At 44.6% G+C, this 16,890-nt stretch overlaps 1 protein-coding gene across 7 annotated transcripts in view; it reads right to left on the bottom strand.

Annotated features, from left to right (window-relative positions):
- TTC7B (tetratricopeptide repeat domain 7B) overlaps positions 1–16,890 on the bottom strand; it is a 239,921-nt gene that overhangs the window by 110,743 nt on the left and 112,288 nt on the right. For all 7 annotated transcript variants that reach the window (XM_060170014.1, XM_060170084.1, XM_060170174.1 and 4 more), the window contains 3 exons: positions 16,211–16,383; positions 8,877–8,940; positions 4,933–5,070 (listed from right to left, as the gene is read on the bottom strand). In XM_060170014.1, coding sequence (XP_060025997.1) covers positions 4,933–5,070; positions 8,877–8,940; positions 16,211–16,383 — 375 coding nt within the window. The remainder of the gene's footprint in view (positions 1–4,932; positions 5,071–8,876; positions 8,941–16,210; positions 16,384–16,890) is intronic.

Here is a 16,890-nt window from a genome sequence, read left to right as displayed (position 1 = left end):
GGATCCGGCTGAACAGCGCCCCGAGAGAAAGAAAGGCATCGTGTGGGCACACAAGAAAGCAGCCCATCTTGAGATGCGAGGGGAGCCTTCCATCTTGAACCACGGAGACAGAGAGGAGAGTTTTTCTGCAAAGTGGCTCTGCTCCCCACATAAGCACCGTTCTTAAAGGGCGGAGTCTGCACAATGCTTACGACACACACAAAGGTGTCGTGAGTGTGAGAAGATGGACTGGGGGCCCCCCACCCTGTCCCTGCTGGTGCGGGAGTGCCTGGACCCGTGCTAGCCGCGTCCTGATGTAGAAGTGTTGACGCTGTTTGGGGACAAGAGAAGGGAGGAAGGTATGATGAGGACAGGGTGGGAAGGAGGCAAGACCTCTCCTCTCACAGCAGCCTGGTGGAGGTGAACTCTTCTGTTCATGAAAGATTCTACCCAGAAGAAAGGAAGGTTCCTGCAGCGGCACAGAGGCAAAGAGAATCTGTTCACAGAGCAGCTGAAGGGTGGTGTACCAGACACGTCAGGGTCTGGCAACCTGGCTCCATGCTTTCACCCAGTCCTCACCTCCTCTCCTCCCTCCACGAGAGCAAGGCCTCATGTCCCTGCACCTCCGTGACCTTGACAATGAGGGTGTCCCTCTGCTCTTAGACTTAATTCCTGTCAGGCCCCGAAGAGCCAATTCATACATCAGCTGTTTGTCATTCTCCCTGGCACCCCCAACCTGCCAGCTCTGCTGCACCCGGCCTAGTCCCTTCATCTGCAATTAATGTGCCTTGCACTATCTAGTCTTCTCTAACTGGTTACCTTTCCATGTGTTGTTTTCTGATTTCCTTATATAGACTGGAAGTTTCTGGAAGACAAGATACTGTTTTTGTATACTTCGTTGCTTCCCCCATGCCTGGCGACTCCTGGGCACCCAGCGGTAGAGATAGCACAGCAGCACGCGGCTGCTGTTTAATGAGCTCTATGTGTAGGGCTCCGTTCTGAGCACTTTACATGAATTAGCGAATAACCCTCAGAATGATCTGACATAGGTGTGATTATTATGCCTATTTTACAGAAGGAAAGACTGAGGCATAAGAGGTTAATGATTTGCCGGGATCACACAACTAGTAAGCGGCAGAACCAGAACTCAAACCGAAGCTCTCTGACTCTAGGGCCTGTGCCCAGGACACATGAGATGGCTGACCCGGGTTTGGGGGTTGAGGAGGCAGGGCTGGGGTGGGGATGTCAATGGAGGGGAGGAGAATGATGGGGAAAATCCACAATAAAACGTCTCTGATACTGTCCCATTCCTTGAAACTTACATAGATGTACATGCACTTGTTCATAAAGAGATATAGGACAAAGTGATCTCTAAAATGTCAGTGGGTAGTCAGCTCTTTCAGGAGAGTGGGATTCTCAGTGACTTTTTTCTTTTCCATGTTTGTATGTAATGTTTGATTCTTCAAGGGCTGTAGCATGGGGCAGAAAGACAATGAAGTTGTTTTCATTACAGGAGGAAAAGGAAAGCAAAACAAAATAAAAAGAGGGAGAAAAAGAAGGGGCAAGGGGGATAGCCATGAAATGTTTCTCAACAGAAGGGTATTTGAGAAAGATCACTGTGGTGACGATGCAGCAGATGAAGACAGGATATAAACAACCGCCACGTGAATGCTAATGATAATCCCAACATCTGTGGGGCCCAGAGAAATAATGTAGGAAGTTTAAAAGCCAGTTACTCCGCAGCAGCACTGTCGCCACGGCCAAATGTCCACCAACTGATAAATGGAGAAACAAATCGTGGTCTATCCATACGATGGGATGTTACTCAGCCATAAAAAGGAATGAAGGACGGATACATGCTACCATGTGGACGACCCTGAAAGCATCACGCCAAGTGAAAGAAGCCAGACACAAAAGGTCACATGATGGATGATTGCATTTACATGAAATACTCAAACTAGGTAAATCCACGGAGTCAGAAAGCAGATTAGTAGCTGCCAGGGCCTGGGGGCGGGGAGGAGTGGGGAGCAGCTGCTCAGTGGGGCCAGGGTGTCCTCCCAGGGTGATGAAAGTGTTTTGAAATTAGAGGTGATGGTTGTACAACAGCATGAATGTACTAAATGCCACTGAATTGTACCTTTTAAGGTGGTTGAGTGTATGTAAATTTACCACAATTAAAAAAAATCCAGTTAGCCTTTTAACCTAAAGTCCTCAGGAAATGGAAGAGCAGATGAGAAGAAAGAAAGGAAGGGTGGGGAGGAAGGAAGGAAGGAAACATACAATACAAATTGGGGGGGAAAAAGGGGGAAGGAGGGAAGGGAGGGAGGGAGTAAGGGAGGGAAGAAGGGAGGAAGGAAGGGAGGGAGGGAGGGAGGAAGGAAGGGAGGGAGGGAGGGAGGGAGGAAGGAAGGGAGGGAGGGAGGGAGGAAGGAAGGGAGGGAAGGAGGGAGGAAGGAAGGGAGGGAGGGAGGGAGGAAGGAAGGGAGGGAGGGAGGGAGGAAGGAAGGGAGGGAGGGAGGGAGGAAGGAAGGGAGGGAGGGAGGGAGGAAGGAAGGGAGGGAGGGAGGGAGGAAGGAAGGAAGGGAGGGAGGGAGGAAGGAAGGGAGGGAGGGAGGAAGGAAACCCCAGCAAATGAGGAAAGCGGGACACTTTAAGTCATGGCCTGAGACCAAGGGAGAGAGGTCGGCGCTCAGCCAAGGGCGGACCAAGACCCTCCTCCAGGAGGCAGCTCTCCCAAACCAGGGCCAGCCCTCGAGACGCTGTGCACCTGCGCCTTCCTCCTAAGACAGCTCTACTCAGGTCTGCTTCACCGTGGCCGCCACATGTGCACTGGGGGAAGCTCCATCTGCAAAACTAAGTAGAAATAGCAAGACAAGCTAAGGCCAAGGATTCAGATCCGTCATTACTGGATGAGACCCTGTGTGGAGACCCCCCGGCAGCGGCCAGCCCAGATGGCGACTGCCTGCTGCTTGGCGGCCTTCCTCTGGGCTGGGAGCCGCTCACGGACAGGGACCCCGCCTCGCCCACGGCTGCATCCCCGGCCTGAATCACAGCCCCTGGCACAGAACCAGGGGCTGCATTTATATGTGTTACAGAAATGAATGTCCTCTATTATATATATATTTGATCCATCGATTTATATGTTTAATAGATAAAACACAGACATGGCACGAAATTCAAAAGGCTCCGAGGGATACACAGTGATAAATTTCCCTTTCTTCCACCGCTCTGCTCCAGCACTTGCAAGGCAATCCCTGACACTGTTTCCACTGTTGACAATGTGACTAGAGCATATTCTGAATTGCAAAGGCTCCGGCAACCAACCGGACTACCCAGTGACTTGGGCGTCAGGTCATCACCACGAGATGAAGCTACATGTGATGTCAAGGTGAAAGTCATCTGGCTGAAGACAAGGTCCCAGGATTCCGTGCCGGGCAGAGGCCCATGCCAGGGAGCTGCAGGCTTGCGGAGGAATGCCGCTAGGATGACAGCCGTGCCCCTGGAGTCACTTGTGGCACGACGAGAAGCCTGTGGGCAGGGGCTGTCCAGCCTGTCAGCCTCAGGCTCCTCACACCTGCTGCGGACACAGGGGAATTTCAAGCTGGGGACAGGTTCTGTTGCTACATGATGGGAGGAAAGCAGACGTGCCAACCACGCTTAACCCTGGCCTCTGAGAAACTTTTAGTGGTTTGTCGGGGGTGGAGGGGAGTTCACCTTAAGAGAACTCAGCTGTGAGCTGGGTGGCACTACAGATGGGCTCTTTGGTGGAAGCGGCGGACAGGAACTAAGCTGGCCAGAAGGAGGGGGTCCCAGGAAGCCAAAGCCCCTGGGGTGGTAAAGAATCTGGGCCGATCCCAAGCCTGGGCAGTGTCCCAGGGGGTATACCGTGTATGACAGGAACATCTGGACTCATTGCCTTATCTAAGCCAGATGGCGAGGGCTTTTTGTTTTTTTTTTGAAGACTGAGTAACCATTGCCCTGTATAGTCACCAAACCAAAGCCTAAAAAAAGATCCAAGCCACGCAGGCTCATCTGTTCTCCAAGGCTCCTGCCTAATGTGGCGATGCACCGGCAGGCAGGCTACAGGGTGAGCTGGGTGCTTATCTGATTTCAGCCAATCTGTTACTGTATTTCATTCCCTGTCCTCGTGCCCAGAGGCTGTTGCAATGTGTGTAAATTTAGAAAAAGAAAGATAAATAACATGGAAAAGTTCGTTTTAACAAAAGGAGTTGTCTTTCTTCCCTTCTTTCTTTTTACTTCACTAAAGAGAAGATAAAATGATCTTGTTACTGATTTAGCCCCTACCAGGGTGGATCTGGTATTCTGGGCAGGGACTCAATAACGCATAACCGCAGCCTCGGATTAACCAGCTTCTTCTGAAACTGGAAAACCCGTCAGGCTTCCATCCTAAGTGTTTCTTAGCAGCTGAGGGAATGAGATGGCAATGCCTGGTACAAGATCTGTAAGCAACTGGGGTCTCTTCTGAACAAGTAAAAGACTCTACGTGACGACAGCGTTTACTTCCCGTGAAGCCTGCACCAGCTCACCCAACGCACACTGTGCCGGAAGATGCCACCTCACCAGGAGTTATGCATTGATACTTTATATAAAATGAGACCTGTTTTACAAGGAAATTAATATCACAGATGGGAGATTGGGGTTATGGTGGAAATTACACTGCTTGAGAAACGCTTGCCTTCTCTCATACGTGAACTCACCCCAGTGGGTTTATGGACCCTTGGTAGGAGATGACCACCAATGAATTCCACCACCTAATCGTTTAGCCCAATTCGCATTTTGCAGAGATGGAAACCAAAGTTAAGTGATGGGCCCAAGGTCACATGGCTGCCAGCGACGGGGGGTGGGGACAAGACCAGGTCCCACAGCTCTTCACAGTGCTGGTACTGCCAGCACTACCCACTGCTGGAAGTCAACCAGACTCAAGGGCTGTACCTCTGACAGCATCTCATACTGGCCTCTTCTCCCAAGAGCGATGGTCAGTAAATCATAGACCACAGATGCACTCTGTAAACTGATGAGGCGGTCGCTCTTGTGCTCAGGTATCCTGCTCAGCACAGCGTCCCGGTTGGCCTGGAAACAACACAGAAGAGAGAAGCAGACGGTGAGCTAGCCCGTGCACACAGCTGTCACCGTGCGCAGAGAAGCCATCCAGGCTCTCCTGCCCCTGGGAGCTTGCCGCGGGTCTGGAGACAAGGACACAAATGAGACAGGGGTCATTTATTCAAAATCCCCAGAGCACCACAGCACATGGTAACATGGTATTATCCAAACACTGAAGGCCTGGCGGGCACTTGTCCCTGTCAGCAGGCGTCTGGAGGAAGCTTTAGGAGTCGATGCAAAGCAGGGTGGTTCCTCCTGGGCTCGGGTTCACAGACAGCTGTGCTCTGGGGCAGCAGAATCAACCACCAAGTGAAGCCCTGCTGCGCCTCACTTGTAGATCCTGCTTCTGCTGTACATTACAGAGCGGGAGAAAATTCCCAGCCCCACACTTCCCATCACCAAATGGTGTCATCACGTTCCATCAGTCCAACAGAGATATAGCGTACTTTTCCTCTCTCACCCAAGTCACGTTCAAATCCCTATATGACATCTTCGCTGGAACAGACTACAGAAACTAATTCAACTTTGTTTAGGGAAGCACAAAACAGATGTACAAGAGACAGCAAGAAGCAAACGGATTTTTGTTTTAAAAGACGTTAGCACAGAGGACCCAGGAGAACACCAGGGCATGCCTATTTCTCTTCCCCACTGCTTAGCACAGAAATACAGCAGGTGCGTTCAAGCTTATTTATCTCATCTATCTAGAAATCAACCGCTCTTCACAGTGACTTGTTTTCATTACTTTTGAAATTTCTCCCCCAATTCCTCCAGACATATCACATGTACTGGAGACTCTAAACATAGCTCATTTTCCTTTTCGCCCTAATAGGGAGTTCAGTATCAATAAAGTTAGATTTTTCCTGTCTTCTTTTCCTTGCTAAGGAACAGAAGTCCATCCCTAGGAGCACAGAAAGGGCCCCTCCGTTCTCCCCACGGAAGTGGCACGTGCAGGACGAGGGTCACCGGTCCAGGCGGGCTGACGTCTACCTTCCTGCCTGACACTTGGAAAGGCCACGCACACAATCTCCTGCTCACTAACGAGGTGAATGCTTTCTTTCGTGTGAGTCCAAGGCACTGACTTGTAGCCTCCTGTCAGTACTTACTTGTTTTAAAACTCCTTACTCTTAAATGTCAAAGACAAATAAGAATATATAAGACAGGCCACTTCCTACAAAGTGAGTCATCTCTTATGGAAACAAGCCTGCTTTTGAAGATTTCATTCTAAGTTTTTCTTGTTAGGAGTGCCTTTCGACCCAAAAATGAAGCTCTGGGGAAAATACGGCCTGCTGTAAGTGGTCTCATTTTATTTATTTCCTCTAAATGTTCCATATTGAGATCAATGCCTGGGAGAGAAGGGAGTAAGACAAAACACCATTTAAGAGAGATTTTCAGGTTATGCCCAAATGCGTCTTTCTTTTTCTTTTTAAAAGAAAAAGTCTCTCAGTGCTTTTTGATTAAAAAGGTACAATATAGAACCTCAAACAGGTCCACAAATAATAAATGTCCCAGAACATTGTCTCAGTGGTAGTTGTACTAATATGGCTCTGATAACCCCTTTCTCCTGGGGAAACTAATTTGACTTGAGGTAAGAATGCAGTTCAATTCCAAATGAGTTCTTGTAGGTGGAGGGACTATGGACAAATTTATGCTTCTAAGTTAAAATTAGGACCAGTAAAGAATACAATTTTCTCAGACACCAAAAAAGCCCGGCAATTCTCATTTTGGTTCTGAAATTGAGCACATCTATTTTCGGTCTAAAAACTGAAAAAAATCAAGGAGTCAAGGGACGTGAAAAAAGACTTCCAAAGGCAACTTAATTTAGACTTCTACCTACGTAACTATGGAACGATTTACAGGGAGAACATAATCATTTTGGTTGGCAACCTAGCCCTTCATATTTACTGTCATTGGATTTCACCATCCTCTGAAGAGACTTCCTGGAAATTAAATACAACAGAGTCAGATTTGACTGTCTCCAGGGGATCCGAACTTTGAGTATTACTAGTTTCTACCACTTCAAGGAGGGAGCAGGAGAGTTGGGGACATCACTCCCAAGACAACAACACTTAGAGCAAGCATTCTAGAGATGTGGCCATGTTTCCCAAATTCCAATCTGGAACACATGATCTGACAATAGAACTCAATCCTTTCAATCAGAATTGTCCAAGAAATCGAAAGCATATGCTCACCACACTTTCAGAATTTTTACACCGTTACTAACCAAGTCTGCCCAAAGGAAGCTAAGTGCCAGGTTGTGAAGAGTCCAGCGATGAGGCCTGTGTGGGCAGCCCCCCTCCCCACCCCCCACAGAACTGATGACGGTGAGACCTGCCCATCTGAACACCAGTTACTGGAGGCCACGGGGCGCCAGCCTGTGCACATATGTGCCTCCACATCTGTGCCAAGGTAGAGTAGAGGATGTAAATGACACCGTCCTAAGTCACCAGCTGACAGTCAAGGAAAGATAAGCCACAGGGGCAACCTGTTTCCTTCAGAAGAAGTAGGGCCAATGATGTCAAAGAGCTTCCAAATAAAAAGAAGCGGTGACTCAAGCAGTCTCGCTCTTATAAACATCTCGGGGCCATTTCACAGAACAAGAGAACCCAAAGCTTTAACTTAAGGCAAGAAAGCTACGCTGCCTGCCTAATCCCAGCCTCTTTTGCCCCTCTTTCACTCAGCACGCAGACATTCCTCTTGTGCTCCGTTTCTAAGTCTTTCTCCCTGAGTGTATTTCACGCCTCCATTTAAACTGTCTGCTTGGGGAAGAAGGGAACACCTTCTCTTGCTTTAGTTACGACGCCTTTTCCTCTTTTCTCCTCCTGCCTGCCTGGTGGGGTGGGAGTTATGGAAGAAGGCAGGATGCTCTGCTACAAGGAGCAGCAGACCACTGCATGATGCCTTCATTCTGCCTGCTCTGGGCCTCCGGTCCCTCGTCTAAATAACTAGTGGATGTGAGGACCTCTAGGTCCCTCCAAGTTCCAGGGGCTTGCTGTTCTGCTCAGGTGCTCAGCAGACACCATTTACTTGCCAAGGTATTAACTACTATAACACAGATTACTCCAGAATGTTTCAAGCCGGGCTGTCATGTCTAGCGATATGCAGAGTAGAAACCCAGTAAAGGATGAGCGATGAAATCGTAGACCTACATTTGATATCCTGGCCAAACACTAAGAAAACATTTCAAAGGAATTTGATGGTCTGGCAAAAACTCCCTCACAACAGTAGAGCCAGGTAACAGGAGTGGGCTCTCTGGGCCTGGGCTCTGCAATGCCTGGGAAACAGGTGGGGGCTTGGGGAGAGGACCTGGGCAGGAGGACGAGGCAGTTTCATCAGGCTGCTGCTATGGAAACCAGAGGTTCAAGTATACAAGTGTTTCACCCCCAAATTCTCCCTCCCACCAAGGCAAATGGAGAAGGCTCATAAAGGTTACCTTTTGGGGGCTTCTTTCCCCTTTCAAGGTTCCTCTGGTGGTCATTTTAGCTATAGTTACCCATATACAACTGTGTTAGTGTTCAATCAGTACTTGGTGGATAAATGAATGAACTAAGGAAAGAGAAGCTCCATGCTCCAGGCTGACCCAGGGACATATCTGGCCAGTCCAAGAATTAGAAACGTCCCTTTTTTTTTAAACCACTATACTTTTTTCCCACCAGATATTCCCTTCGGAAAGTACTCGTCTCCAAAGAGAAAGAATCATTATCCTGATGGAGTCACCATATCAAAACAGGGACCACAGGAATAGGGGAAAGAAAAACGTAAAAACACATTCTACTCACCATTGACTCACTAATCAGCAATAACAACAGGGCTTCTTCAGTATTTTCTTGAGGACAAAAAATGCTGTATAAAGAAAATTGATGTTGATATATGGCAATTTCAAAATAACACAAAATACATGACTAAGCAGAACTGAACGGCTAACAGCTTCTAGATTTTTATATAGTGTAGAACCCATGAAAAATACTGTATAATCTGGGCCCCTGGATTAATTTGTTTATTTCTATGGTAATCTATGGAATGTATATATTTTAACTACGCATTTTAATAGCAGGCAGCCAGGTGACGCTGTAGAAACCAAGTTAAAAGCCCAAAGAATGTTTGTGCCTATTACAGAGGTGGGAAGTTTGATCACTACAAACTGACGTTATCTAAATAACACAAGCTTTCTCCTAAACCCATTACGAGGTATAAACTGAAGACATTTCGCTACATGGTACTCTTCTTACCTCTTACTTGCTAGCTGGCATATTGTATATTGTCATTTAGATGATACAGGAGATAGGAAGCAATTTTAGAGTTTGAATGTAGAATACTGTAAGAACTTAGTGAGCTATCTTACCCAAACACACGTGCACTACGGGGTGGCACGCAGGAGCTGTCTTATTCATCAACTTTATGGGATTTGGCTACCATCTTGGATTAAAATAAAAAGCTTTTAAGCTCAATGTTGCTCAGGATTAAAGAACAATAAAAACCAAACATAACTCTGGTCTCCATTCCCTATATCCTATTTTTTGTGCTCTAAGCGTTTTAAAAGACCTCCAGGGAATTCTCTGGTGGTCCAGTGGTTAGGACTCTGCCCTCTCATTGTCCGGGGGCTGGGGGTTCAATCCCTGGTTAGGGAACTACGATCCCACAAGTCGTGGGGCACAGCCGGAAAAAAAAAACCCTCCAGCATTTTCCCCCATTCTAAAGCTCTAGCATCCTTTGAATAGAATTGTAAGTCTTATCACTGGTTGGGCCAAACTCAACTCTGTTTCTTTTTTTCTCGGTTCTTGCTTTTTTGTTTGTTTGTTTTTCGGCCATGCCAGGCGGGCATGTGAGATCTTAGTTCCCCCACCAGGGATCAAGCCCGCACCCCCTGCGGTGGAAGCGCAGAGTTTTAACCACTGGACTGCCAGGGAAGTCCCATCAACTCTTTTTCGTGGAATGGTAGAAGAGTGCAATAAAAATGAACTTGGTTAAAAAAACTTGGGGATGTTTTGGAGATGACTAAATAAAGACTAAATTTACATCTTCCCAGGGGTAATATTACAATCATTTAACTTAAGAGAAGGGATGATTTCCCCCCCAAAATGGCCAAAAAAATGTTTTCCAAATGATTGCAAATATTTGTTCTCTTTGAAGTGCTGGCAAATTTTGTATTGTGTCAAAGGGCCATGAGGAGTAAGACAGAAAAGTCCAGTGACTGATACTCTTTTTACAATTCAGTCATCCCTGGAGGTAAGGAAACCACCTGTGGGATGGTTCCTATTGCTCCTGCAGGGCTAAAATTTATAAAAGGGCTGGGCTGTGAGTGAGAAGCAGGATTCTGGAATGTGCAGTGACCTCCTTAAAGAGGTAACTTGAGGTGATTTGGGTTTTTGGAAGATGGAACATTTCTTTCCCCTTAAATTCAGAAATAGAGCCAACAGGCTTTGAATTAAGAACGCTCGTGTGTGTGTGTCTGTGTGTGTGTCTCTGTGTGTGTCTGTGTGTCTCCTCATCCAGCAATCAGTTCCTGATATCCTGGCTCGTGCTTACATGCAGTTGGGACCTTACAAATAAAGCAGAACCATTAATCATTTTTTTCACAGCTACCCAGTTCTGCATTGTCCAGACTAACTGAAAAGAGAGGGAGCCCATTCTAATCATAACTTAACACCAGCAAATTCAGTCCAGAGATAATCCCCAAATTCCACGTGAGCCATCTAGTCTACTTAAATGTGAGGTTGTGTTATTTTTACTAGAGCTGCTAACAAGTAGCACATTAACTGATTCTAATTCTACTTCCTCTACCCTTCTTTTCAAGGCAGGAAAGATGGGTACTCAGGGGTGCTGCAACGTTCTCAGGGCTGGCAGGAAGAAGTGGGGGGCGGGGGAGGGGGAAAGGATAGTTTTAAGAGACATGCCTAAAAAGCTACCCACTGGAATGCCCCCTTCTCCATAATCATGAATTCTCTAGATCTATTTCTGGTCATTCTTTCCCTCTCCCCTGCCCAGGGAAGTGTGGAGCTCAGGGTGGACAGTCAAAATTGTTGGGGCCCTCCTTTTGTGATATTATCCTCTTGGGGCCCAAGAGCCTCAAGGGGAGATCCTGGGGTGCCCAGGCCTCAGCCTTGTGGAGCCAGAAGCCTGGGGCCTTAGACCTGGAGGAAGTTGATTGAAGGGATGGCCATTCACAGCTTCAGTTCTGCCATCAAGTAGTTGTTAGGACCCTTCAATGTCCCCTATCTTTAAACTCTGAACAGCATCCTCGTCCTTACCAAAAGCCTCTGCACTGGCTACCAGGAGGTTCAGACCTGTATTTAGCACGCCATGATCATTACTTTCTCCTCTTAGGCCTACCGAGGAGTTTAGCACAAGTGTGGCACTCCTAGTTTTCAATAAATCATCATCCGCTTCCTGGCATCATAGTGGTTTCTAGCTTCCTCCTTTACTTAATGCTAATTATCTAGTCTAATATGCATTTAATTATCTAAGCCACCTCAAGTGCTTTTTACAAGAAGGAATACAATGGAAGTAAAAACATACTTGAGTGACATGCACACATATGTGGACTAAGAAACATGTATAAGAATATTCATAGCAGCACTATTCCTATTAGCTCCAAATGAGAAACAACGCAAATGTCCATCAAGAGTAGAATGGATCAACATATGGGAGTATATTAATAAAATGGAATGCTATTCAACAACAAAAACAAACGACTACTACATGCAAAAATATGGATGAATCTCTCCAATATAATGTTAGACAAAAGAAGTTAAACGTAAAAGTACTTAATATGTGATTCCATTCATGTAAATTTCAAAAATGGGCCAGACTAATTACAGTGATAGAAGTCAGGATAGGGTTACCCTTGGGCAGGGAGCAGTAACTGGGGGAGGGTACAGAGAGCCCTTCTAGGGTTCTGGCAATGTCTAGTTCTTGACCAGGATGCTAAATTACTTGCATGTGTTCACTTAGTGAAAATTCATCAAGTTTTCTACTTTTGGTTCGTGTATTTTTCGCAATGTATATTATGTGCCAGTAAAAAGCTTACTTAAAAAATAAGTAAACAAAAGTCAATAAAATTCTTCATAGAAAGATCTAGAAGAAAGGAAGTAAGGAGGCCTATGGCATGTGATTCTTCCTCTCTTTTTTTATCTTGGATTATCAGCATTTTATTTCCTTTCAACATTTAAGACGGAGAGAGGATGAGCATCCTGTACCCACTTCACATCCAGGTTGCAGTGACAGGGAGGGGAGTTTTCTGGCAGAGGTTATTTTTCAGTAATTGTCCATCATGACCAATGGTCCTGAATGGTCCGTGTGGTTTGCTGGAGCTGGAAGGATCTATGGCACATCAAGTTTGCTTTGTGCTCATGTTCCTCATAAGAGGGGAGAGAGGAGGGACCACCGGCCAAAATGAGATTTAAACATCATCTATGGATTCCCCCTTTTTACCTCCCAACTCACATAACTGAACTGGTGATAACATCTTTTTGCCACAAAATTGCTTGATTGGAGAGTCCTGTCTTGTTAATAAGGAAGCCCCAAGCAGATTTTTCTCTCTTTACTAATAAATCAGAAGTAAGGGTATGAACATGCAAAACTAGAAAGCTAAAAGCTGATGGTGATAACTGAAGGAAGAAAGATTAGCACAGAGATTAACTAACTAGAGAAATAGAAACACAATAGAGAAAAATCAACAAAACTGAAAGTTAATTCTTCAAAAAGATCAATAAGACTTGACAAACTTTTTAGGTAGACTGACCCAGAAAAGAAAGAGAAGACTCAAATTACTAAAAGGAGAAATGAGAAATGGAAGAGGGTACATGACTACCAATCTTATAGAAATTTTATGTGTGTGTGTGTGTGTGTGTGTGTGTGTGTGTGTGTGTGTGTATGTGAATACTATGAACAACTGTACTCAGCAAATTAGGTAACTTAGATGAAATGGACAAATTTCTAGAAAGACACAAACTACCAAAACTGAAGAAATAGAAAATCTTAATAGCTCTGTAACAAGTAAAGGGAGTGGATTAGTAATCAAAAACATTCCCACAAAGAAAAGCCCACGACCAGATGGCTTCACTGGTGAATTCTACCAAACATTTAAAGAAGAATTAATAATAATTCTCCATAAACTCTTTCCAAAAATAGAAGAGGAAGGAATATTTCCCACTCATTCTACGAGGCTAGTATTATCCTCATACCAAAATTAGACAAAGACATCATGAGAAAAGAAAACTATAGATCAATTATTTTATGACTATTGATGCAAAAATCCTCAACAAAATACTAGTAAATCAAACTCAGTAATAAATAAGGATTATATACCTAGTGGGATTCACCTAGGAATGCAAGGTTGGCTTCATATCTGAAAATCAATTAATGTAATACATCACATCAATAGAATAAAGGACAAAAGCCAGATGATCATCTCAGTAGATACAGAAAAAGCATTTGACAAATTCAAAACCTTTTCACAAAAAAATATACTCAACAAACTAGTAATAGAAGGGACTTTCCTCAACCTGATAACGGGCATCTATGAAAACCCACAGCTAACATCATACTTAATAGTGAAAGACTGGATGTTTTCCCCTTCCTAAGATCAGGAATAAAACAAAGTTGTCCTCTCTTGCCACTTCCATTCAACATTGTACTGGAGGTTCTACCCAGGGCAATTAGGAAAGAAAATGAAATAAAAGCCATCTATGTTAGGAAGAAGTAAAACTATATTTGCAGATGACATGATCTTGTATATAGAAAATCCTAAAGAATCTAAAAAAAAACTATTAGAACTAATAAACAAGCTCAGCAAGACTTCAGTATACAAGATCAATATAGAAAACCAATTTTACTTCTATATACTTGCAATGAACAGCCCCCAAATGAAATTAATAATAACAATTCCATTTGTGATAGTATCAAAAAGAATAGCACACACACCAAAACACCCTTAAGAATAAGTTTAACAAAAGAAGTGCAGGGCTTCCCTGGTGGCGCAGTGGTTGAGAGTCCGCCTGCCGATGCAGGGGACACGGGTTCGTGCCCCGGTCCGGGAAGATCCCACATGCCGCGGAGCGGCTGGGCCCATGAGCCATGGCCGCTGAGCCTGTGCGTCCGGAGCCTGTGCTCCGCAATGGGAGAGGCCACAACAGTGAGAGGCCCGTGTACCACGAAAAAAAAAAAAAAAAAGTGCAAACCTTATACCCTGAAAACTACAAATTGTTGCTGAAAAAAGTTAAAGAAAACCTAAATAAATGGAAAGATATCCCATGTTCATGGATCAGAAGACTTAATATTGTCAAGATGGCAATACTCCTCCAATTGAGCTACAGATTAAATGCAATTCCTACAAAATTCCAGTTGCCTTTTTTTTTTTTTTTTTTGCAGAAATAGACAAAATGATCCTAAAATTCATGTGAAAATACAAGTGTTTGGGGGATGGCGGGTGACAGCTAAGGGGTGCTAGGTTTATTTTGGGGGTAGTGAAAGTATTCTAAATTTGACTGTAGTGATGGGCTATGTGACTATATTAAAAGCTATACTAATGTGAATTGTACACTTTAAATGAATGAATTATATAGTATGTGAATTATATCTCAGTGAAACAGTTTAAAAAAATGTGTGTATTTGTGTGAAATGAAACTTGTGTCTCAGTAACCTGTCACATGGGAATCTTCCCTTTAACTAATAACTTCATTTAACTAGATCTGCATTTTGCCTCCATGATTCTCCTTGTACAGATGGGGAAACGGATGTTAAAAGAGTGACAGAGGCTGAGTGGTTTAGGAAATAAGGGAGAAGTGGCCAGCACTGTGAGCTTCTCTGCCTTCAAGGGGTGAGGCCACACTGGAATCGCACCCAGAGAGACACAGGGCTTCATCCATGTGTCAAACTTGATTGGGGGAGGGAACAAGAATTAGATTCTTCAATATACCGGCACTTTGGCTACTAAGAAGCATCTGAAGCAGAAGAAAAATCTAGGGTCTATTTTTAAGATTTAAATATCACCTAAAAAAGAACCCCAATCCTGCTGCTAAATAGTTCATAATGAGGGGTCAGCATTTTAAAAGTGAGAGTTTGAGAATTGCTAGAACAGATGTTCTATGAATCCAGATAAGTACTAAGGAGTAAACGCAGGGAAAAGTTAAGAAAATGCTCAGTAGTCTGAATCCATATAAGAAATGCAAATTGAACAAGATGAGGAGGGAGACAAATGCCAGGGTCAATTTAAGAGGATTAAGAGGCAGTTACCCTGAGAAATGCTGCCCCTTGTAAAATGCGGCATTGCGTTCAGAAGTCACACACATAATAACTATCTAATCACTCCATGTCTGTCAGTGCTTTCTGGGGCCTCAGAAGCAGCAGCCTGCGGTCTTTCAGCCATTTTTCCAATTTGTAATGACTAAAGAAGGTTTCCGTATTTATTCTTACACGTTCCCCTTTGCTTCATGGAGAGGTTCTGAAAAGCCATCATGCCTTGTCCTTGTAGGAACAAAGACGGGAAGGAAAGCTTTGAGGGGAGGAATGAGTCAACCCCTGTTCCCGTTTCCCCGCCTTCTTGTGGTCTCTCTTCCTCCCACCTCCTCCTTCCCGGACCTGGGGAAATCCCAGGCTGAGACCGGAGTGTTTCCCTAGCCCATTTTCCTCAAAGGTGATCAAGTTCCCAATCCAAAACTTAAACCAATTAAAACATTCTAAAGAGACATCACCTTCCAATCACCGGTAAATTATCAAATTCGCCTTCTTCTTACAGCTAATTCAGTTTAAAACAAGCTTTTAAACAAAAGGATCAAGGAATTGCTGAGGAAAAGTAAAGAAAAGTCAACTCTGGCTTACTAATAGCTTTGTCACTGACTGCTGTATGGTTCTGCGGTTCTTATAATAAACGAAATGAAAATCCCAAAGACCAACAGTGAAGGCTGAGAATGGCAGCCAAGCACTAGATGAGAGCATTTTCCTACTCAAAACGTCCCCACGCATGCATGGATATTTGCTGAAATTATGAAGAGTAAAGAGCTATCTTTATTAAACTGGTAGAAAATCTACCCTTGAACTTCTATTCAATCCTTACATTTTCCTGAAGTTTCCCTCCCATCCCCTAACCTACAGATGAGGACACCAACTCCCATACTTCTCTCCTGAGTAGACACGGGCTTTCCGCGTGAGGGTGTAGGTTTTTGTGTTTGCTCCTTTCCGGAGAGGATCGTCCAGAGGTGACTGGCATGGTGGGTTCTCCAGAGGGTTCCAGTAGCTCTGCTCACACATACCCCGCAACAAGATCTCCGCCAGCTGCCTGGCTATTGTCTGGGGACACAAAGGAGCAAAGGCACAGCCATGAATCTATTTTGTATCATTCATTCATTCATTCGCTCATTTAATAAATACGTGTTAGTCATCACTTTGTCATCACTGTTCCAAGACTCATAATTAAAAATGTCTACTCCTATGATGAAAATTATATCAGTTGATGACAAAAAAAGAAAAGAAAAAATGATACACTAAGATATTTGAAAGATTAAAAAAAATAAGTTTATGCCCTTCAAATGCTGCCCTGCCTCTGTTATACTCTGGAACACTAAACATGTTTTATACCGGAAACAACTGAAACTTTTAGTTAAGCTCTTTTCCAAAAGCTCTTATAAATAATAGGTGAACTGCAAATATTTTCATCACCTCCCAACCGAGGCCTGCCAAAGCCCGACCTTGGCAGAAAGCCAGTACTCAACCTAGATGATGTAATCCCTGAAAAAAATCTCTTCGTTGATGATAAGATGATGTTCGGTGCAGATTTTTAGAATGTCTTCCTTCTTC

This window comes from Lagenorhynchus albirostris, chromosome 1 (assembly GCF_949774975.1).
Source record: "Lagenorhynchus albirostris chromosome 1, mLagAlb1.1, whole genome shotgun sequence".
In the NCBI taxonomy this organism is placed as follows: domain Eukaryota; kingdom Metazoa; phylum Chordata; class Mammalia; order Artiodactyla; family Delphinidae; genus Lagenorhynchus; species Lagenorhynchus albirostris.
This window is presented reverse-complemented; position numbering and strand designations above follow the sequence as displayed.